General features: G+C 39.4%; 1 protein-coding gene across 12 annotated transcripts in view; it reads left to right on the forward strand.

Moving 5' to 3' along the window:
- Positions 1-22,935, forward strand: part of LOC113058811 (ELKS/Rab6-interacting/CAST family member 1-like) — a 190,847-nt gene that overhangs the window by 153,479 nt on the left and 14,433 nt on the right. For 9 of the 12 annotated variants that reach the window (XM_026227045.1, XM_026227054.1, XM_026227078.1 and 6 more), the window contains one exon: positions 15,814-15,999. In XM_026227045.1, coding sequence (XP_026082830.1) covers positions 15,814-15,999 — 186 coding nt within the window. Of the gene's footprint in view, positions 1-399; positions 466-15,813; positions 16,000-22,935 lie in introns of those variants that run through there. The other 3 variants (XM_026227115.1, XM_026227124.1, XM_026227130.1) reach the window with 1 other exon arrangement.

Here is a 22,935-nt window from a genome sequence, read left to right on the forward strand (position 1 = left end):
AGACGGTGTAGAGGCCACGTGTGTTACTCATTTCAAGCTTATTCTGCTCTGGTTTAAATTCTTGTTGCAGCATAGCCACCCTTTTTTTTGGGCGAAGCCAGTTGCTTTTAATGCTGTTTCACTTTGGTTCAATGGCTTACTAATCACCCTTAACCCTCTGTTGAGAGATGGAGAAATTAATGGGAATGTAGTGTCGTGCTCTTATGACATTCAGGCTTTTTTTTTTTTTTTTTATTCCATGGGAAAAACTCACTGCTGCTCCAGTGTTTGTCAAAGGGAAAATTGGTCACTTAACATGAAATTTCAGTGCAATAAATGACCTGCTCTCACCCACTAATAACTTCTTTCTTTAATCCCATGCTGCCTTGGATTAAACCTGCGCTCATTTTCCACCAATAGGACGATGAGGAGGGCATTTGGGCATAGCCAATCACATGCCCTCTCCCAGCCATTTTGTTCAGAAGGGTGAGAAATGTATAAATGGGGAATGACGCTCTTCTGTATTTCATCATGTCTTAATTGTCTTTGAATGTGCTTATTTTTTTCTTCTCCAACACTTTCCAGTTCATCCTTTCATTTCTTTCTTATTTTGGTCTTTTTTCCCCCTCTCTCATTGTTTTCATGTCTTGTGATTTTCTTTAATTCCGTCTGTTTCTTGTCTGCCTCATTTCAGCATATATATTGGTGCCAATTATTTAATTATTTTAAAAAATGACTTGCCGATATTATTCACAGAACAGGTTGTCTGAATGTAAAGTGACACATCAAAATGTTTCCTTGCATTTTTTTTTTTCCTTCCACATTTTCCCATTATCCCCACAAAGATAGGTCGCAGTTCTGATCTGGTCAGCAGAGAAGAAAAATGTTAATTACAAACAATAAACTGAAAACAAAAATGTCAGATATTCATTACTTTATTTAACATTAAATTAAATAAAAGGAACAATGAAAGACTGCAGAAGCTTTTGTATTTATGTTTTACATTTTTTGTATTTTTATGTTTTTTTTTTAATAATGTGAGTATACACTTTTTGTAAATGTATTAATTAAAAAATAATAATAAGACCTGTATGTTGTGTTTGCAAAATTGACATATTTGTAACCTCTATTATCATAATTCTATTGTCTGGCCAGTGCAGTTCTTTCTAATATAAATACATTTAAATTAATACGTTTTATTAATAAGACCATTTTTAGCAATTTTGGTCCTATGATGGGTTGCCACTTCTAATATAAAATCTTCGTCCTAAAGCCAAACCAGCTGAGAAGTACTGGTTTACATAGCGTTCTTATGAATAAATCACTGTAGCTTAAGACTTTTAAATACATTTTGATTTCGATAAATGGCTCAAGCAGCTATTGAATTGACATATATTTTCCCATCCCTTGTCGAACATCTTTTTGGGATTCCTTCCCTCCACCTTTATTATTTTACACGGACAGCCAAGGAACAAATCGACCCGTCTGCCTTTTGACTGCTCTGGTCTTTTCCTGTCTGTTCCCTCCAAAAAAATCAACAACATTCTCATATTTGCTTCCACACTGACAGTTTTGATGGATGGTTTTGAGGAAACAGATTGACCGTAGAATACATATGAGCTGCACATGTTCAGTCCATAGGACACATGCACAACCGCTTGCGTTCTCCCATCAGAGCCATTGCCTCATGCCCATGGTGATGCTAAATGCCATGTGGCGTTTTGACTGTAATTAATTAGCAGGTCACTCCCCGTTGATACAGCCCACAGATAACACATGTCCTTCGCATGAACAGTCGCACGCAGTAAAGCGCATATACTGCGAGTGCAATTAGGCGTAGCGGAGCGCTGAAGAACAGAGTGGAATTGTGTGAGCTGTGGGCCGAGTGTCTCAGCAGTGTGAAGGGAGGGTTTTAATCCGAACAGCTGCCCACAAACACTGAGTCCTATTTCAGGCAACTAATGGGCCCCTTTCGCTAATGTTTTTGCTGCGTTCACAGTTCTTAATGTCTGAGCCAGCACGATACATTTCGGGGAAGAATTCCGATCGTCCACTGCACCCACGGTGCCAAACCGTACATGTAGCCGTGACATTAAAGTTGCTCTTTGTGTATCATATGACCATGTAAAACTTGTAATGGCATTTAGCAGGAGAGATCAAGACCCCAAGGCCCCTGAATGTATTAAGGCTCACATAAAGGGCAGCCGTGTTCTCCGAACCGTGTTCTCGGGGCAAGGAACTGCAGTCGTACGTACAAGCACATGATTAGAGAGGGTAATAATCTCAACATGACTCTGATCTCCTTCATGTTGAATTGTGGGTGGTCTAGGCCTATTTAATTGCTTGCCGTTTGGCACGATAACCCACCACAACCCTGGAATTGGTTTCGGCTATGATGACTGTTCTATCCATTTTAATCTGACTGTGTGGTGCATAGCTAGGTGTGTATTTACAGATGCTCTCTGGCCCTTGACTCTGTTTTGTGTTGTTGTTCTTTAGGGGATTTGCTTTTTTCTCCTGCGGCTTTGTGGATAATTGATGCATGTCTGCTTTTGTTGTCCTCTTCCATCATTCTAGTGTCACTGTGTGATGATGTGTGTGGTTTTTCAGTGTTCCAGAGTTCTGGAAATTAACACCCAAGATTGAGGAAGCTTGAAACTTTTAGAGTTATTCCTGTTTCGCTAACAGAATATTTGTAAACTCTGCCTCAGCTTCAAATGTCAGGAGGACTGACAGAGCATCAACCCTTTTGAAGGAACTTGTCTTCTTGTCTGTTTGTCCTCTTGAATTGATTTTGAAAAGATTGCTTCTTGGTCTGAGCCTGGATGTCTGAAGGAAGTGGGGGAAATGTGATGTCCACTACAAAATTGACTGTATCATAGGGCTGAAACGAAAAACATGGTAGAAGCCTCAAGGCTTTGTTTAGTCCATTTACTGTAACTACACACAGGACACTGCTTTCCCCACGGACCATTATTACGGACTCATATCCTGATAAATGCTGGACATAAAACCGTAAATTAATATGGTGGCTAGTTACGATGTTCTTAAGTTAGCTATATTTTGTAAAAGACTAAGTGCCATTCATGTTGATTGTCTTATTCTCTTTCTGTGACACACACTCACACACTCCCCGCACAGTTATGCATAAAAATACCACAGAAAGTTAGTCAATATCACACAGAGTGCTAGTTTCCAATTTTTTTTAAATGATTCGGTTCAGTCGCAATGAGTATCTTCATATTTTAAATAATTGTAAATATTAGTATATTACTATATTACATAGAAATGTTTCATGTTTAAAATAACTAAATCTTATTTCTGCATGGTTATTGGGATACTTCACCCCAGAATTAAATTTTGTCATTAATCACTTACCTCATGTCGTTCCAAACCCGTAAAAGCTTTGTTCGTCTTCGGAACACTATTTAAGATATTCTGGATAAAAACATAGAGGCTTGTGACTGTCCCATAGACTGCCAAGTAAAATACACTGTCAAGGTCCAGAAAAGTAAGTGATTAATGACAAAATTTTAATTTTGGGGTGAATGCATTCATGTCCCTCTAAACTAAATATGCATACATCTTAATGCCTCTTCAGGTAAAGCTTCTGTGTTTTCTCTGCATTGCAAAGATGAATTTTGTTGATACTGATATCATTTATTTGGTAACAGCCCAAATGTCTTATTATTCAAATTGACTGATTAAATGTAAGAATTTGACTCAAAAGATAACGCAATTTAAAAAATAAATAAATAAAAGCCTTTATAAATGTAAAAATGCCAGTAAAATGTTAAAATCAATTTAAACTTATTAGAACAGTACAGAGAATATGAAAGGATATCAAAAACAAGTTTCGCACACACACATACAGTACACACAACAGTACGTAGAGAGACATTTAAGAGTTTTTTTTCTCCAAATAATTCTAATTTCATGTAGCAGGAAAAATGTGTTTAGAAATTGTGTATGGTCTCTTGTTTTTGTTCCAAGTTATCTTCCTGTCCACTGATTTTTGAGTCTTACAAAAGCCGCAAAGCCTTCAAAGAAGAAAGTAAAGGCTCATGTCATCCTTGAGCTTTAGTAAGGCTGAAACTACCTAAATGTTAGGTATTATTATTTTTATTAGAATTATTTAGATTTCATGCCTTAATTTTAGATTGTTATTATACCTTTTAAAAATATATATTTGTGTGTTTTTATTATTAATTTGTTATATATATATCATAATTATAATATATAATACATAATTAATTCTTTTTTTATTATTATGAATATATTTGTATTAGAATTTTGAATGTAATTTGCCAGTTAAATCATTTCATTTTAACGGTAATTAATCTTATTTTCCCTTGTATATCTAGTATTGCTCTTTAATAAAGAAAAATTACTTCTTATCCGGTTATGGGATTGATAGATGGAATAATCCGTAGAATACTCGATAACTAAAATAATCGATAGCTATAGTCCTACTGTATCATTTCATTTTCTTGTGAGTTAGAAATCTGTCAACCAGTTAGTTCCATCCTAACAAAAACAGGAAAAAATCCACAACTTTTTTTTTCTCTCTCTGTGCCACATCTGCCTCACTAAATTGTTCATTCCTCCTTTCTTTTGTCACAAGTTCTTTTTCAAAGTGACTCACATACTGTATGACACGTTACCATAGTGGGTGTTAACATGTGGAGCAGAAAAGTAATGAAGACTCCATTGTCGTGTCACCTCTATTTGACGACCTTAGACATTACTAACCATTTGGACGGTGTGATTCCATGGAAAACTGTGAAACAGAGTTTGGCAATCTCCCGCATATTCCAGGGGTCAGTGGGTACCCGTCCCGCTGGAGCAACTAAGGTATAACCTCTGCTGAACCCGTCCCATGAGCGCAACCACCCACCATTTGCCCACATTATTAAAACTGTCCTGCCCCTTTAGTGAGAGAACAGAGACCTCGTTGCTAACTTGGTTTTATTTTTTTTCTTTCGGCTCAAAAATGGCTCAGTGGTCAGAGGGGGAAAACTTCAACAGCTCTGTTTTAGTCATTAATATGAACCCAAAATGCATGTTTGCTTTCTTATTTGCCTTTGTACTTGCATTGTTTATTCCAGCTTGACTTTTTTCTTTCTGTCAGTTCCAACTGATTCCAGTCCAAATATTTATAATTAGATTAAAATGGGAAACATGTGGCGGCGAGGAAAGTTGCAGGGGGTCGTTGTTGAAACCTTCCCACCTCCATATGATTTCAATATAAAACTGGCCTCTGGCTCCATGCGCCTGGTGCAGACAGGAGGGTAGACAGTGGTGGGGCCCTCACTCAGTCTGGGGGACTTCGTTTGGCAGAGCACAAACTTGGGGTTTCTGCGGAGCCCCTGAACCATGCTGCCCCACTTCCTGTAGCATGAAACTGAGATCTACATCCTTGGAACAGAAGAGAGTCACTGTACCCCAAATGGCTCAATCAGTCACTCTCTGAGAGGGATTGCTTCGCTGTTTGTCGGAGTAAGAGCATGCCATAGGAAATGAGGAAATAGGGTGTCATTGGAAACATACCCTAGCTCCTTACAAGGAGGTCAGAGGTCATTTGACGGATGGCCGTTGCTCACAGAGTCTCGGGAGAGGCTAGTAGAGTGAAATGACTCTGAGCCAATCAAGCATGCGACAGATATCAACCAGTCGGTCCCAGCAGCACGCATGCGGTGTGTTTTATCTGACCCCGTAATCGGAGCCTCTTGCTCGGCTTGATGAGAGGCCGATGACTGCCCTTGGACACGAGATGAATGGCTGTAGTTCTGCAGCGGCTACGTTTGAATAGGCCAATGGGAAGAGAGTTGAGACAGCGGCATCTAAGCAAGATGATGTCATAAAAGATGAGCTCACCTATAAGAGCTCATATAGGAGTGTGTTGAATCTCTTCTCTGTCAAGGCTTCTGGCTCCACATTCTCTGTTGGATCCTGAGAGAGACTCTGCTTAGCATCAGCCGGATAGGCGATGACTTCCCCCGCCACCTCTGGTTTTCACGGAGTATGTCAATATATGTATTTTCCTGAGAGGAATTCTGAGCTGGCTGGGTTGGAGATGGTACGTGTTTGGGGAGGTTAAGTTCTCTAGTCATATCAGAAGTTATCTCAACACTGTCCTTTTCTCACGATTTCCAGTCTAGCTATTAATAGTCCTTCAGTTTGGATTTTATCAGCCTTGTGGCGCAACATTTGTTCGTTTTTGAAGATACAAAGGTGCCGCTTTTGATGTACGCTTTCTCCTTCGTTCTTTATGTTCCCTCTCTCTTCTCTTTCTCTCTCCCAGGCATAACGTTGCTTTTTTTGGGCAGTTTCATTTGCCCAGTCTTGCTTCACTGCCTGACTGTCCTGCTTTTTAAGGCCTCAACAAACCACACGTCTTGGCCTGCTCTCCCAGGATGCATCACTCAAGAAAAATACATTTTAATGGCGCATCCATGTTTCTGGTTTCCCTCTTGGAACTAGGCAATCCAAGGACGTACTGGCCAGCTGGGTTTTGCTTGCCTGGTCTATTTCAGAGGGTAAACTAGGAAAATAGACTAAAGATGTCAATCGAACCACAGCATTTCTAGTGAATTCTGAATGATGAAAACCCCATTTTTTGTTTTCGCCCCACCAATTGCATCAGTTCTCCCTTCTGAATCTTGAAATTGATTTTAGGCTGCCATTAATTGGCGGGTACTGGCGATAACAAAAGTATGAATTTCTGTTGTTGACCTCAGAATTACCAAATGACTGTGAACAATCCTATCAAAACAAATAATTGTGCGACTCCACCCTCCTCAAACCCACTGAACCCAGCGTGGCCACGATTTCTGCGCAAGCTGCTGAAACAGTAAAGTTCGAGGCTCATTGTGGTGGGGATTATGTGGTCGGAACGTTTTGGCCCCCTGGTCCAGGGCGCCATTTCTGGATGTGTTAACGGGCGGACGTGGGAGCCCTACCCTGGGCGCTGCGCCCGTCGGTTTCCCTCTCCAGGTTAGGAGGGGAAAGTACTCGTAATATTACTCATTAATGGTCCATGCAGTGGAAAATCCTTGCGACTTTAGATTGTCTGCTAACTGATAATGCAACTGTCTGAGCTTTTCCCACTTCAGAGAAATACTGAAAGGAATGGATATATTAAAATGGCAAGTTCCATGCATGGTAACCATGCTCTTTGGAAAACAATGCATCTGGAACTGGTGCTGTCTTTGGTTATGCGAATTTCCCTGGGATTCATCACTGGAAATGTGTTGATTTGTTCACTTCCAGATTGTTCTTGTTTTTGCTAAGGCTGCTTAGACATGTTGCATCCTAATCTTCACCCGCTGAATGTTAGCTTCATACTGCTAATAAACTCCCTGCGGCATGTCAATAGGCCTTAATGCTTTCCAGAGCTGTGGATGGGGGCCCTGGAGCAGGTTGAGTCCTCCTGGCCCCCCTGCAGACACCACTGCTCTGATTTAAGGCTGATAGGAAAGAGCTGGCTCAGAATCTGCACCCAGCCTAAGCTGTCCAACAACCACCTTAAATCTCCCAGTTCATTTAGCACTTAACCAGCCATGGATGGAATGAGTGCTTGAGACTGGACGGGTGGAAACTGCAGCACTGCTCCCTGTCCTTTTATTTCTTCCTCCTTTGCTCTTTTTTTTTCTCTTCCCCCACAGTCTGTTTCCGTTTACCCAGCCCTCCAATTAAGCCTAAAATCGAGGGTGGAGCGATGTTGTATACTGAAAACATATAAAACATATAGAGATAACACACATCCACAATGTGATTTCTTTTACAATATATTGATTTTCTATTGTGAACAATTTAGTTTAAATGTATCGTGCATACTTTTTCAAGCCTTTAAGATTTAAAGTGGGTATTAAATTAACATTATAAAAATACATGCATTAGGTCATTGTTCATAGTATGTTTTTAATATTTAAAATGTAATGATTTAATATAAAACATTTAATAATGTATTATAATATCCTAAATAATATTCTATTGCAAATTAAACAGACATAAATAATTATATTCAGGGTTATTACAGTTAACTAAAGCTAAAATACAAAGAAAACCATTTCCATTACTTGAAATAGAGCAAATATTAACTGAAAAAAAAAAAAGTTTACGCTTTTTTTACTAGCAACATTCCTTGTTGTTCCTGATCCTGGAAGAGAAGACAATAACGGCTGTTCTGACTCACAGTCTGTAAGTACATTTACATATCTAAAGGATTTGCCACTGGGGATTCAAATGTGAGTTAGCAGTGTAGAGTAGCGCTTGTTTGTCGTTTCTCTGATCACAAATGCAGACATGGTTTTATGTTTATGTGGCGCGATGCAATGCAACGTGTAAAAAAACAGTATAAGTCTTTATAATCTGTAATTATGTCCCCACTGGATGCAACAAATGGCTTCTTTGTAATGGGTTTAAAACAACAACAATGCGTTTCAGAAAGGCGGGGCATAGAGGAGAAACAATAGCATACAGTATGTGGAAAATAATGTGTTTTTTTAACCTTAAACTGAATAAACACATTTCATTACACCAAATACACAAAATAATGTTATTTTTAGCAACATAATGACCCCTTTAACCTGATGTACTAAGATAAAATTAAAACTGAAATAAAAATAAATATTTTTTTAATAACTAAAACTTTAACTAAAATTAAAATGAAAATGGAAAATATGAAAAAAAAAAAATCAAAATATTAATTAAAACTTTCTCAGTTACAGTATACTAAAATGAAACTGATTGTTATATTATTATATGTCATTTATTATATTATATTATTATAGTTTTGTGTCACACTGTCTAGGCCTATTGTGAACATGTGTGTCAATTTCTCTTTGAACCACTGAGCTGTTGACACACTTCCTCCACACCTAAATTATTCCTGTCTCTGAGGACTAGTGTGATAGTGTATTTCTTACCTCTGAGCCAGAGGGAGTCTGTTAGAGCCATCTTTCCCAACTCTTACACCCTTGAACCCAGCTAGAGCCCCATTCTCAGTCTTTCTGTTTCCTCTGCCCCCCATCTTTACATGCGTAGCGGCGTAAGTCTTCTGGTGTTGAGTGCTACACAGGGGAAACCCTTTGACCTCAGGATGTGGTTCTCCTTAGATCTCTCCATCCACAGCTGTTCTCAAAACTCCTTCTCTTGTGGAGCTCTGACAGTAAGACGAGAGTTATCCCAAAACTTGAGGCTGTTTGTGAACATGAGGCCATGGGGATCTCTCTGCAACAAAACTGCTCCAAACACTTATAATACCTGGAGAAAACTATCTGTTAGCATTCCCATTTGTCATAACAGCAGTTGCTTGACTATCCAGGCAAACCTTGATTCCTCAAGGCATAAAACTGTAGCAGAGGAGACTGACGTTGGTCAGACAACAAAAATAATGCAAACAGCAGAAAGCCATTTAAGAACTCGGATGAAAGATGCCATTAAAGAAACAGACTCAAGTTAAAGGTTTTCCTTGCGTCGTAAGTTTAAAGTCAAATGTGACACATTTATAGTTCAGATTTAAATCTTCCATCCGTGGTTTTCAGAGCTCCCTGTAGTTATGCTCAGATCTGGCTTTAAGTCATTAACTCGTCTGGTTTGCCCTCACAGTGGGGTAGATGTTCTGGAGCTTTGCTACACATTCACCCATTCCTCTGCTTTCTCTTCAGCACAGCCAGTTAATGATGCCCCCAACCTCAGTTTGAAGAGGTCAAGATCTCATTTCACCCCAACACCCCTCACCTTCAGGGTGACGACCCCCGTGGCCACTGCTCCCACCTTCTGGAGCAAAACTACAACCCACGCGACAGCTTTACTTCCCTTTTCCACAGGCTAATTTATCTTTGGCAGTTTTGAGTCTTTTTTGCTCATTACGCACAAACACACAATGAATGGAATGCCGTCCCTAGACTCCAGCCTTCATGGTCTGTTTAAATGGCGCTATGATGGTGACACTGGGAGTTACTTGGTGTAAAAATTCCCTCCGTCCTTCTCCAGAGTCAACAGTAACCTGCCCTGGCTTTTTGTCCTGCTTTTCCCCACCCAGTGCTATTAAAGACCTGCTTATTCTATTAGGCAGAGACTGGGAGAGCTTTGGCATGCAAGTCAACAGTCATAAACCCCCCTCCCCCCACTGGTATAAATCGAATGGCATTTATATAAAAACCTGCGCAAATAGGTGACGAGGCTCTAAGTTCATAAAAAGCTACAGCCCTGACATGCATAAATCTTGCATCTCTTAAAACATGAGTGCTGTTGTAGTTTTGTAGCTTATGAGAGAAAAAGACATAACTTTTTTTGTAATTGACTTCGACCAATATATATATATTTTTTTCTTACATTTATTTAGCTATTTATTTTTCACATTTTAATTAATATTTTTGCTATAAAAAAAAAAAAAATATATATATATATATATATATATATATATGTAATACCTTTTTGTTACTTTTTATTTTGAGTCAATGTTTTTCTTTTTCCTTTTTACTTGAAATTTTAGTCAATATATGAAGTGGTGTTTTTTAATCTAGTTAATAAAAAATAAATATATATGCAGTTTTGCATATCTTTTTATTACTTTGTACTTTTGTTTTCAAGAACACACAAATTTTTTTTTTTTCGTTTTTACTTTACTAGATTTAATACAATGTATAAATACTGTATATACTGGGTATATACACATTTTTTTTTTTTTTTATCTTCTTGAATTTTTTGTATTTATATTGCTTGATCAAGACATTGGTGTCTGTGTGTGTGTGTGTGTGTGTGTGTGTGCGTGTGCATCAGGGGTCTACTGAGATATATTGAGAGTTGTGGATGGAGGCATTGCGTTCAGTTGCTTATGAAATGACAGTATAGAACGACAGAACGACTCACCTGCTCTTAATCTTCCGTCCAGATCTTCCGTCCGCACTCGGATTACATATGTTTCTGTCTGTGCGCTTTGAGGAGGTCTCTTCGCCCCCTTACCCTTTATTTGACAGTCGTTATTCTCTCATGTCAGTGTATTTTTGCATGCCGTGGAGGTGATTTGTCTCTTTCTTGAAAAGCACTTTACGACGGCAGGCCCACCGTCCTTGTCAGTGTTTCGCAGGTTTGAAGCTTTCCAGTCCCTCCTTATCTTTATCCCCTTAACACTCATGGACGCGAAGCACAGCGAGACTGAAAGAGGATAGCCCAATAAACCTCTCAGCCACGGGAAAGGATGTGCGCCAGGTCCCGGCTACTGTGAGAGAGACCCGCGGTCTGCAGATCCTCCCCCACCTGGGTGAGCTGCTCCGAGCTGGGCTTCCTGTGCCTCCGGGGTCTTTGAGGAAGAAGCCAGTGGCTCGTCTCTGATGGACCGCCTGACTGACAGCATTGATCCAGGCTCCTGCCTCTCAGTGTGGGTATCGAATAGCACCCGATGAGCTGATAGGTGATAAATGAGAGAGAGAGAATGTGAAGGAGGCCGGTCATTGTAGAGGGGTCTGACTTTTCTATCCCCCTGCTCTTTTTAAGGGGGGTTCTCGAGTTATGACAGTGCCAGGTAGAAGTTGGTATGCAACACACCGCAGCATCTGGTGAAGACAGCTTCTTTTAGAGGGGACATAATGAAAGAGAGCAGACGGACAGATTCCTTAGTGAACATTTTGCGAACACTAGTCTTTAGGCGGGAGCTGGAGTGTGAAGTTCAAGAAGGTAATGTGGCAAAGAGTAAAGACAAGGGCCTTTGTGGTCAATACCCACTGATTGGTTCAGTAGAGCATCCCAGGAATCCTGACTCTGATTTTCTCTGTCACTGTCACATCAACAGATGTTCATTGCAAGTGATTCTGCTTTTTGTGTGTGTGAGGTCGCACTTTACAGTGTTCTTAGTGGGTGTATTTTCAGTGACATTGTGTGAACCTGGGGGTGGGTGAAATGAACAATTTCCTTAACACTTTATGACCAATTATCACTATCTACTAGTTGCTTATTAGAATGCTTATTATTAACATATTAGATGAATATTAGTATATATAAACCACATATTCTGCATTACCATATTCTACATCCCTAATCCTGACCAATACCTAAACTTAGCAATTATCTTACTAACTATTAATAAGCAGCAAATTAGGAGTTTATTAAGGCAAAAGTCGTAGTCATAATGATTTGTTAATGGCGAGAATTGGACCTTAAAATAAAGTCTGACCACAATTTCTTATGACATTAGATATTTTAAATTACAACATTTGTACAGTTGTTTGTACTTAACAAAAGTTTGCTGTACGCAACATATCACACAGAATTTATGGAAATGTAACCTTTAAAAACACTACGAAAAAAAGTTTTATTTTCAAATTGAAATTGAACCACAAATTGTTTTGGAATTTTATATTTTATTAACTTTTTAATATTTAAATTTTATTGTATATTTTAATATAAAAATAACTTTTATATATTATAGTATATTTATATTATAATACACTTAATAACTTAATATTAACTTTTTTATTTAATGGAAGCAAATAGTCTGCCATCATTACAAAATAACTATAAATAAAGTAATACAAATTGTAACATGGAAGTTTTACAAACAGGATTGGAAATACTACTAATTATGAAATGAGATTTTATATACCACATTTAAAGCAGTTGAAAAATAGCCAGTGTATGCATTTACATGTCTGTGGGGGAAAATATAACAGAGATTGGATTGCAAAATGTGTATGTTCAGTAATATGGAAATAAAATAAACAATGTGCTTATGTTGAATTCTAAAGCCCAATATAAGCACAGTAAACTAATGGTTTTAAATCACCTGTATGTTAATTTGGGGGGTTTCCACCAAATATAAATATATGTGATTATAATCCATTTCATTGATTAATTGACATATGTATTTAATTTAAAAAAAAATTATTTGCAGACCTTCTCTTGGACGTCATGTGAGGCATGATGGGTAAACAGGGGCCCACTCCCATCCATCGTGTGTGTCCAAAGCAAGACGAGACAAATGGCGCTTTGAGTGGAAAATTCCCTTGTTGTAAATCTGTCACCTGGGCATGATATTTGTTTCTGTTATTGTTGCATTATTTATGATCTCAGTCTACCACAGGACTTATTAAAAAAAAAAAAAAAAAAACTAAACAGCAAAACGGGCGCAAGCCAAACTGTTATGACAGCACCCAGTTGACAAAAAACATCACCAGCTAGGACAAGTACCATGTTAACTCTAGGCAAACTAGCGCTTGGCTGACTGTTGCCATCCTCAAAGCCTGGTCACGACCCAACACATTTCTTGACTTTACCACTAACCTGATCCCAGATAATGAAGCGAGAGGACCGTTTATCGGCATTCTGTCACCAAAGAGGTATTGACTTAACTAGAGTCCATTCATCCTTTCTAAGAGCAGATGGGTGGGAAGAGAAGAGAAGAGAAGAGAATAAACGTCAAATCCCATCATTTGTTGGCCCTTTTTAAAGCTTAATAGCACACAGCATGCTTTCAGTCAAGCATGTTTGTATCAATTCTCTGTGTAATGGTGTGTGTGTGTGTGCACAGGTTTATGTGGCACCGTCTTTTTATGTGAACTCCGCTGTTTTCTGAGCATATCCACCCGGCCGTTTTGTCACAGTGGTTTGGAGGGCTTCTATTAGACCACCTTTTTAAGGCCTTGTCACTCTTTCTGTGGTTGCCAGTCAATCTGGAGGCCCCATATATCCTCCGCCTGGCTGAGATACAAGACCTGATGGAGATACTGCATACAGCTGCTTCCGATCCGGCTTTGATACGACCGGCTCTGCCATTGATCTGCCATGTGTCACGTAGATAAATGTAGACTTTTTTTGCCACAGCTGATTCAACGGATGAATTCAACAGATGAATTCCTGCCTTATTATTAATTCACCATGTTTTGGCACCCAAATGTGCTTTAGTAGGTTTTGGAGGCCAGGTCGCTCTAGACCATAGACTAACAAGAGCATGATGTTGGTCTGCTGCTCTGGTTCTATGCAGAGACCCAGTTTGCATAGTCTAATTGGTTCCAGAGAACCGGCGGCCCGTTTTAGCTTTTCTTTCTCTCTCGTACGTTCTTCAACCTTGGTCTTCCTCCACCTTCTTCCATCTTGTTCTTTCACAGTTTTGTTTGATCGCGCTCCGCGGCCAGCGTCCACCCTAGAGAGCCTTCATGGCCTCCAGCAAGCCAACGAAAACAGAATAACATTCTGCCCTGGAAAGATACAGATGGGGTTAATAAGAATTAATAAAGTGTGGGGACACAAATGTTCCTGCAAGCTCGGGCTGCTTCAGACCAAAGCAGACTCTGTCCCTGTCTTTTCTTACATCTCTCTCATCACTCACTCTTTCTTTTTAGGCTCTGTTTCCTCTCCCCGCTTCTCGACAATCAGTTGACTGTATTTGCTTTCTGCTATTGAGCGATGAGGAGCATTTGCAGAGCTCCCTAAGCCCTTCTACAGTATGTTCTCTGCCCTCTTTGAGAAGGTATTTATAAGGGAACATTTCAATAGATCTTCTGCTGTCTTCGTTGTGCTGTAGTAATTCAAAAGGGTTGCTCACCTCTCCCAACCCAGAATTTATGGATAGACCATTGAAACCTAAATCCAGCTTATGTAACATCTTGATTCGTATAAGGCAATATGAAAGGAAAAGGCCAGCCTTGGTTTGGGGCCTTTTCTTTTGCTCAGATTTGCATTATTGTGAAGAAGTTTTATCATTTTGTGTATACAGTATATGACGCTTGTGGCAGAAGATATTTTCTAACAATATAATATAAAAGATTGCATTAGCATTTTTATTTCATATCATGCCATTAAATCATAGTATCTTTTTATTTTATTATTTAAAAAAAAAGATATATGGGGCTCAATATTACATCAATATGTGTATGCTGTATTATTGATATTTATAATATGTGTGTGTGTGTGTGTATGACAATGAACAGCATTTATCATTCATTCAGCATTAATCTAGTTAATATAAACATATACTCTATACTAAATGCTTTGTTGTTGATTAATAATTTCATTATATATAATGTATGTATGTATGTATAGTTTATAATGACTTTTCATTAGTAAAGTTAGTACTCCATAAATAAATAATAACATTGAAATTTGTACCAAATATTATATTATAATGTATGAACCTACAGAGTTTTGTTCCAGTTCAGGCCTTTAACTGCTAGGCAACGACTTGCAAAATAAAGCATCCAACAAACTCTCATTCATATCGACTCGGACCGCATGCTTCTATTTATCTCATTCTTAGATTGATGTGAAAACAAATGTGATGGCTTAATCATGCATTGCACCAGAATTCTTTGTTGAAGCCAGTAGGATACACACATGGCACAAAGACATATGGTTTCTGGAGTTTCTCCCACACAAGTGTATGTATTATTTTGATGGATATGGAAAAGCCGTGTGAGTGTCTGCTGTGTGTATGGAGATGTTTTGTAAAGACCGGGCATCTGTAGGCAGCGGTCCAGGTAACTGAGATTGTTTGTCTGTGTTCCTGGAATGGGAATGTTTCTCCTGACACATTTTTATTATACCACTGTTCTCACTGTGATTCATGTGTTTCAGCTGTGGTCTATCATCCATAATCATCCACTGAATATTGTTCTTTTTTCCTCTCCTTCTTTTTGAAAACAATCATATGAGACAAAGCTGAATCTGAACTCTGTGTTCTGGCTCGCTAAAAGTGCTGTTTGCGTGTCATTTTAGCACCGCCGTTTTATCTCCCTGGCCCATGTCCAGGTATCTCATTCTTGAATGGTAGAGGAAAACTGAGATTAAAATGACTCTTTATCTCTAACCCGTTTCCTCATTCCTGTTTTTGGACAGATTATCCCCCCACTCATAGACCTCAATCAAAACCGCAGTAAGCTGAAACTGTACATCGGCCACCTCACGGCCCTGTGCCACGAGAGAGACCCCCACATCCTGCAGGACCTGGCCCCGCCCTCTGCATACCACCGCAGCCAACAGGACGCCTGGGAGGAGGAGCTTCAGAAGATGAGTCCTGAGCAGGTAAGAAAGGGTGATACGCGTTAGCTTGCATGAAAAGATTAATAGAATTTTTTTTATTATTAATACTATAAAGTCTCATTTATATTTTCAAGTAAAAACAATGTGTATATATTTTTGCTCTATTTATATTATTGTTATTATATAAAACAATACAGATAAAATATATTCTATCATTATTATAACAAACATGTATTAGTTTGAAGAGTAAAAAAGCAAAGATTAAAATGAACCAAGATCAGTTGAAAAATGATACATGTAAACAGGTGTCAAAATAGTAAAAGTATTGTTTTTAGTTCATAATTCCCGTTTCATTGACTAATGGTAGTAAACTGAACGCTATTGCAAACTGTTACCATAAAGACTTTGTCGAGGATAGTTTGGTCCTCAAATCAATGTAACTTTTAATACATCTGGCCTTTTCTTCATAACTCAACTTTGTGTATTTATGCGTATATGCACACTCAAGGAACCGTAAGGTTTCTCGGGTACCTGGATTTGTCACCCATTGATTATTGGAGCCATCTGGCCTGGCCCGGCCCTCACGGCCCTTAGCTGACGCTAACATTCGCTGTCTATAAATCTCCTATTGGCCTTAAGAATCAGTCCGGCGCTGTGTAAATGCCATTAGTCCTCTTTATAGAGTAGAATGTGTTCCTACAGAAAATAAATAATCCAATATATTGTATTTTATTAGATTCATTCACTGTTACTTTAACAAAAGAAAACCAAAAGGCTACCCAAGGCTCACTTAAAAGGCGGGGGAGAGCCAAGAGCGGAGGAGTGGGGTGAGAAAGACCGTTAAAAAAAGAAGAGCAACTGGAATGGTGCGATAAAGAAAAGGAGTGTCAGCATTTAGACGGTGAAAGAGAGAAGCGTTTGAGGAGGTAGTGGCTGGGTTTAGTCTCTCCATGATGAACGATCTCCTCTCTGTAATAAATGCATGCGTGGATCCGTTTTCTGAACTTCACTTTGAACCCATTGCCATACCTACCGTAACAGTAAATTGTCTGCAAACGGACACTAGGTTTAGTCCCTGCGTCGGTGCGTCCCGGTTCTGCATCCATCCCCGATGCTTTTTGTAACATCAGAAAAATAAATTGTCTGGAAGTCTACATATACATTATACTCACTTTAAATAGGACCCATTCCTCTAGAGGAGAGGAGAGTGATCTGCTGTGATTGTGCCAAGGCTCATACAATGCTCATGTGTTTCATTGCACGGGGAACTATCTGCTTGGCAGGTTTTTGGCTCGCTCCGACATTATTGAAATGCATTTTTTATGTGGGCTGCCTGATGACAAGCATTTGGCTAGTGAACAAATAATGTTTAAGATTTTTAGTTTGCTGCAAGTAAACTTTATTCCAAAAATTGGCACTTTCCAAGGGACCCCCCCCCCCCCCCCCCCCCGGCCAGTACTTGTTTAATATGAAGTAGAGAGACGTCTGTACATTTATTTTCCTTTGAGAGAGACAGCTTTCTCCAGACTGTAAGAATGGACTGAAAGTTGCCTGGCCTTTTCAGACTGAGTGTTGCCATTGGTCAGTAGAGGCTACTGCGATATGTATACATCTGGTCCGTTCTTTGTGTTTCGAATTGAATTCTTGCCCATGATGTTCTTAAAAGGGAATGTAATTTCCAGAATAATGGTCCTCAATCAAAGTCCTTCAATAGTGGCTATCCTGAAAGGCTCAGTCGAACTCTTGTTTTTGCTCAGTCTGTCCAAACTGTTATTCCTCATGGACCTTCTCTAAGGTCAACGATTCTGTGTTTATCTTGTCTAAACTATCATTGACAGTGTTTAGAAAGCACCTCTGTCATTTGGGGGAGGGGGGCTAAGAACTCCTGGACCTTCGCACCAGGTTTTTGACTCATTTGGGTTCTCAGATAAATTGGTGAGCACGGAGCAAATTAATTATGTAGGGTTGTTCAAAAGCATGCAGGTTTGTGCACGATTGCAACACTTGGCAGAGTTGTTTTTCGGCTTGGCCAACATGCCAATTTCGTGTCGGACACATTAAGGCAGAGATAATGAATATTTCAGGTTTCACCGGTTAGGCTTTACCTCTCAAATGGTTACACATATATCAGGATTTTTCTTCTCCAAACCCAATAGCTCTGAGATATTTAGCATTTTGCATCCATATGGTATCCACATGTACGGGATCCTGCTCATTCTTCAGTTACATGTCCTGCATGTAAGACACAATCCGCTTGAAGACACTTTTGGTCTTTCTCTGATGGTGGAATCACTTGCAGATGGTGGATTGGACGAGTTGCCAGCGTTCACAAGCCTGTTTGATTGATGTCTTCTTTGACCTCTCTTCTTTTCTTTGCGCTGGGAGTGTAGCACATTACATTAGCGTTCTCTCCGCGCTGCAGTTCGCCCATTTAGATCCCTTCAGCACGGAAGATGGCAAAATGGGCCCGCTTGGCCACGACAGGCTCAAATTGACGAGAAAAGTCTGGGCTCATTATTGGCTTATTTAACGTGTTCTGTTCAGTCCATTATTGTTAGTAACGTCCACATGAATTTACTTGTGGTGTCTTTTGATGGCATGTATGTCTCTCTGTAGTCTCAATTTAGGAGGGGGCTATTTTGCTAATCATCATTCTTATAAACTGAGTTATTAGTACCTAATTGAATGGCCCTTTGTGGCACAGTCGCCATCGAGTCCATAGAGGATTGAGGTTGGTGTCCGCTATGCCCAGTTCTCTACTAATGACAAGCCTCTTGCATTTAGAATGTGCTTTAGTATTTACGAGGGGCCGCACACTGTTTGAGCCCTTGCCCTTTCTTTGAAGCTAAACATTGATCTTTTAATTAACAGTTTTTATGGGCTTCCTTTTTACTGGCCTGGCAGTCCAAGCTGGCACTGAGCTGGGTAATATACGATTTAAGTTTTTTTACCCTGATTTCCTTTGTCTCTCTCATAGTTTATAGTATTATAAAGACAGTGATTCCTTTTTGTTTCTCCTCTCTTAAAGGGATAGCTTTCCCGAAAATAAATTTTCTGTCATCATTTACTCATCCTCATGTAGTTTCTAAACCTTTGTTACTTTCTTCTGTGGAACACAAAAGAAGCTATTTTGAAGTATGTCCTCTTTTTTTCATCCGTACAATGCAATGAAAGTCAATCGGTTCTAGAGTAGTTTTGGAGCCCATTGACTTTCATTGAGAAAACAGTTGGAACATTCTTCGAAGTATCTTCTTGTGTTTGTTTATCAGAACTTTTTTTTTTCTAAAGCTCTTGTCCCTTCGCTCTTAATGGCGACTGGCGTAGCTACTCGGACAGGAAAATCAAATTTTCATACATAAGCCCACAATGCATCACCAGTATAGACTAATCAGGACATAGACAATGCAAACACACTGATCATAAAGCATACAAAAACACACACTTGTGAACTCATACTCATACAGTACTTAAACTCAGCCAGACTGGCCTATTAGGCCTCGCTGCCAGCTCGTCCTCTGTTGTGTTCAATGCTTCTTTTATTACTCGTCCTCTTCGCCTGTTATTTTTCTCTGTTTATGGCGTAATGTTGTTTTATTTGGTTTGAGCTGTTCACAGGATGTTACTGCATCTCTGTTTAAACGGCTGGAATGCAGGAAGGTGATTAAGCCGGCGCTGAAAGAACCACTCAGTCATACAACCCACAGAGCCAACAAAGACAATAGACTCACCAAAAATGCAGCCCATTTTAGATGAAGAATTGGCGTTTTCAGGAACAAAAACAAAATTATTGTGCATTATACATCTAATAAGGCCTTTAGCATTTAGCTTTAGGGTTATTAGGTTGTGAGTGATAAATATGCTGTTACAAAAGAGTACTGTGGATGCCAAATTATTATAGTTTTTAATATATAATATATTTATAATATTTTTACAAATAACTGTTAAATACCTTTTAATGTACCTTACATTCTTTATTATGCAATTTCCTAATTAACTTATATATATATTGTGTTACCATGCCATTTTGTAACATGGTTCTTTTTTAATACAGCTTTTTTTTAAATATGTGTTTAGCCATGCACGCACAAGCAACACATTCACATATATGTACATTTATGTTTATATACGTATGTATATTTAGCTAAACTCGATGGTAATACCATGATACTTTTTTGTTGCTTTCAGTACCTCGTTATGAATAATTCCTTGGGAGGATGCAATCATCTGTGACATTGTCCGCAGCTGTGAGACGCCCCTCTCCTGCGCTGCAGCTGTGTCTATGATGAGCAGTCATTGTTTGATGAAAGTTGCTGTCAGTTATGTTCTGTGGCCAGTTTCACCTCCTCTCTCATAACGTTTGAGTCTGCTGTTTACTTTAGAGACTGCTGATCTAAGATCAGATTGTAAAGTTTACAATCTTGGAGGAGAGAAGCGAAGTGCTCGACCGCCCTTGGCCAAAGTCATCTGGCTGTGATCTGGCAGCACAAAGCCAGCTGAATAAATAGGGGAGAGTCTTGCATTTTACGGGTCACTCTGAATAAAACATGAACTAGAGAAGATTGATTATTAATGACCTCAGGGCTGAAACAGAAATAATCTGTTAGGCCTTGAGTCCTCCATTCTTTTTTCTTCCCTCTTCCTGCTCTTAGTTCTCAGCACACCTTCATCCGTCTTTCGCTCGCTTCTCCTCTCGGTTTCTTTTCCGATTGGCACTCCGATAGATGTTTATTTTAGCCATCTGTTTTCAGATGTTCCCTTTCGAATAGATCAGGAGTTCGGTTCGAATTCATGCAGATTTTGTGATGATTCTCAGGCTCACACCTGTCAGAGCTGGCATCAGATCTCTGTGTGGGTTCCAGTGTGGGTCCGTGAGGGAGTTTTCCAGGGAGGCTGATATTTAAATCAAACCAGTACTAGATTGTGGTAGGTTTTGATAATCATGTCGACTTTTTGGACTATGATATATGTTCCAACCTCTGCTCCTTCATTGTTGCATTGTTTTTATGAGACCTCCGAATAATATAGACTCTGTCAGTATTCTGGCCAAGTTTGATCATCTTTCTTCACCTGTTGCATTTGAAAGTATTGCCAAAAGCTTGAAAGTTTACCTTTGATACAGAAGAAAGCTAATTTAATTTCTTCTCCTTTTTGTCTTTTTCGGTCACATTTGGAAACGTACCCTGTGTCATTTGATTGGTCAGTGTACTAATCAGCCTGTTTTGGCATTTGTGCAGAGATTAATATTCTCCCTGGCTCAAGAACACGAAAGAAAAACAGAAGAGATATCTTTTTTCAAGCCATAAATCTGAGCACAAAAAGATGCATAAAAATTACAAAAGATGACATGCATTTGCATTTAACCCTAATCCTAATGCTCGCTTACACACTTGGTTAAAAGCAACAGAAGCTGGTCCTGGATCAGCCCCCTGTTGTGTCATGCTGGCGACTGCAGTGTGTCTGTGCCCGGTGGGGCGGGCTGCAGGCTGACAGGCCCATGAATCCAGGGCCACATAAGTGCAGTGTAATTTAAACGGGCAGGAAATGGGGGTAAACATAGTGGAACAAGCCCACAACCCGCACAGCCACGATTAATGAAAACACATGGAGCCAGTGCATATGTCTGCTGTAAGTGGGCCTTTACATTACGAGCGTCTCTGTCTCTCTCTGCCTCTTGTTCACTTACTCACTTCATTGTTCAACAAACACCGTGTGTCAGTAATAGCAGTAGTCATCTGTAAGTCACAGCGGTGTGTTGCTGAAGACACTTTAACATAGTAGAGACGTCTGAACTGCGGTTGTCTGAATGAGCACTCCTTAAAACAAACACAACACTGAGACAGGAGGTGAGACACACAGGCGTCATACACTGACCACTTATTGATTTTTGATGCATTGATTGTTAAAACAAGCATCAATAGTAGTATTGTTCATACTTAAGATTACAGATTTAAACAAACATCTAACCTAGTATTAATCTTTGATTTATAGCTCATCCCACACAGACGTGGGTAAAGTCTCAAACTGTGCGGCATTACAGTTTTTACCTGGAGGACAATAAAGTGATAAATAAAAATTCCTTAAACTTACATTTGAAGGTCAAGTCTAGAAACAAGAACATCACAGAGAATAAAAACCACTCTGAATGCTTTAGCAATCTGGTAGTAAAACCTCACAACATGCGGGTTAAGCATGAGTGATTTTCACAAAAAAAATTAAAATCTTTTTAGACTCTAATCTAAACTGAAGTCTCGAGCACGTCTTGTTGCTTTGGTTCCTTTAGTTCTGAGTTTTTCTAAATCCATTCTCAAATGCTGTTTTTGTAACACATCGTTTCAACGAGTTATAATCCTGAGGGGGTGCTGACCGGCTAAACCAACAAAACTTCTCAACCGACCCCTAAACATCCAGAGCAAGGGAAATCGTGGTCCCGTCTTCAAAGCGATGCGAGATGAGCCCTCTGTGCCCCGTGCTTGTCTGTTCCAGGGCTCGCTGCTTCTTTATTTTCCCACCCAGCGAATATGTATGAAAGCACCTCAGACTCCAGAGCTGAAACGAGGATTCAACTCGCAACACATTCGACTCGGGGCGAGAGGAAGAATAATATATGAAATAAATACCCCCAAATGATGAAACCATAAGCATGATTGAGCCTTCTCAGCTGGAAGCCGCCAAGGCAAACAGCGAAATACTTCAGCAGGTTTATTGTGATTTTCTCGCCCTGACGAATCGGGTTTTTGCGTTCCCGAGCTTGGGTTACACCGACCGAGCCGCAACAGCATAAACTACACCAGCTGACGCGCCATACAAATGAACATTTCAATCGTAGCTATGTTCTGATTTTTCATTTATGTATTTATATGTGTTTATTTGTTCTTCCGTCCTTTGAAAGTAATGAAAAACGGGGCTTCAGTCTAAACACGAAATATTTCTGAGGTTTGTCACTCTATTGGCCAGCTGATGAATCATCCTGCCAAGAGG

This window comes from Carassius auratus, chromosome 4, assembly GCF_003368295.1.
Source record: "Carassius auratus strain Wakin chromosome 4, ASM336829v1, whole genome shotgun sequence".
NCBI lineage: Eukaryota > Metazoa > Chordata > Actinopteri > Cypriniformes > Cyprinidae > Carassius > Carassius auratus.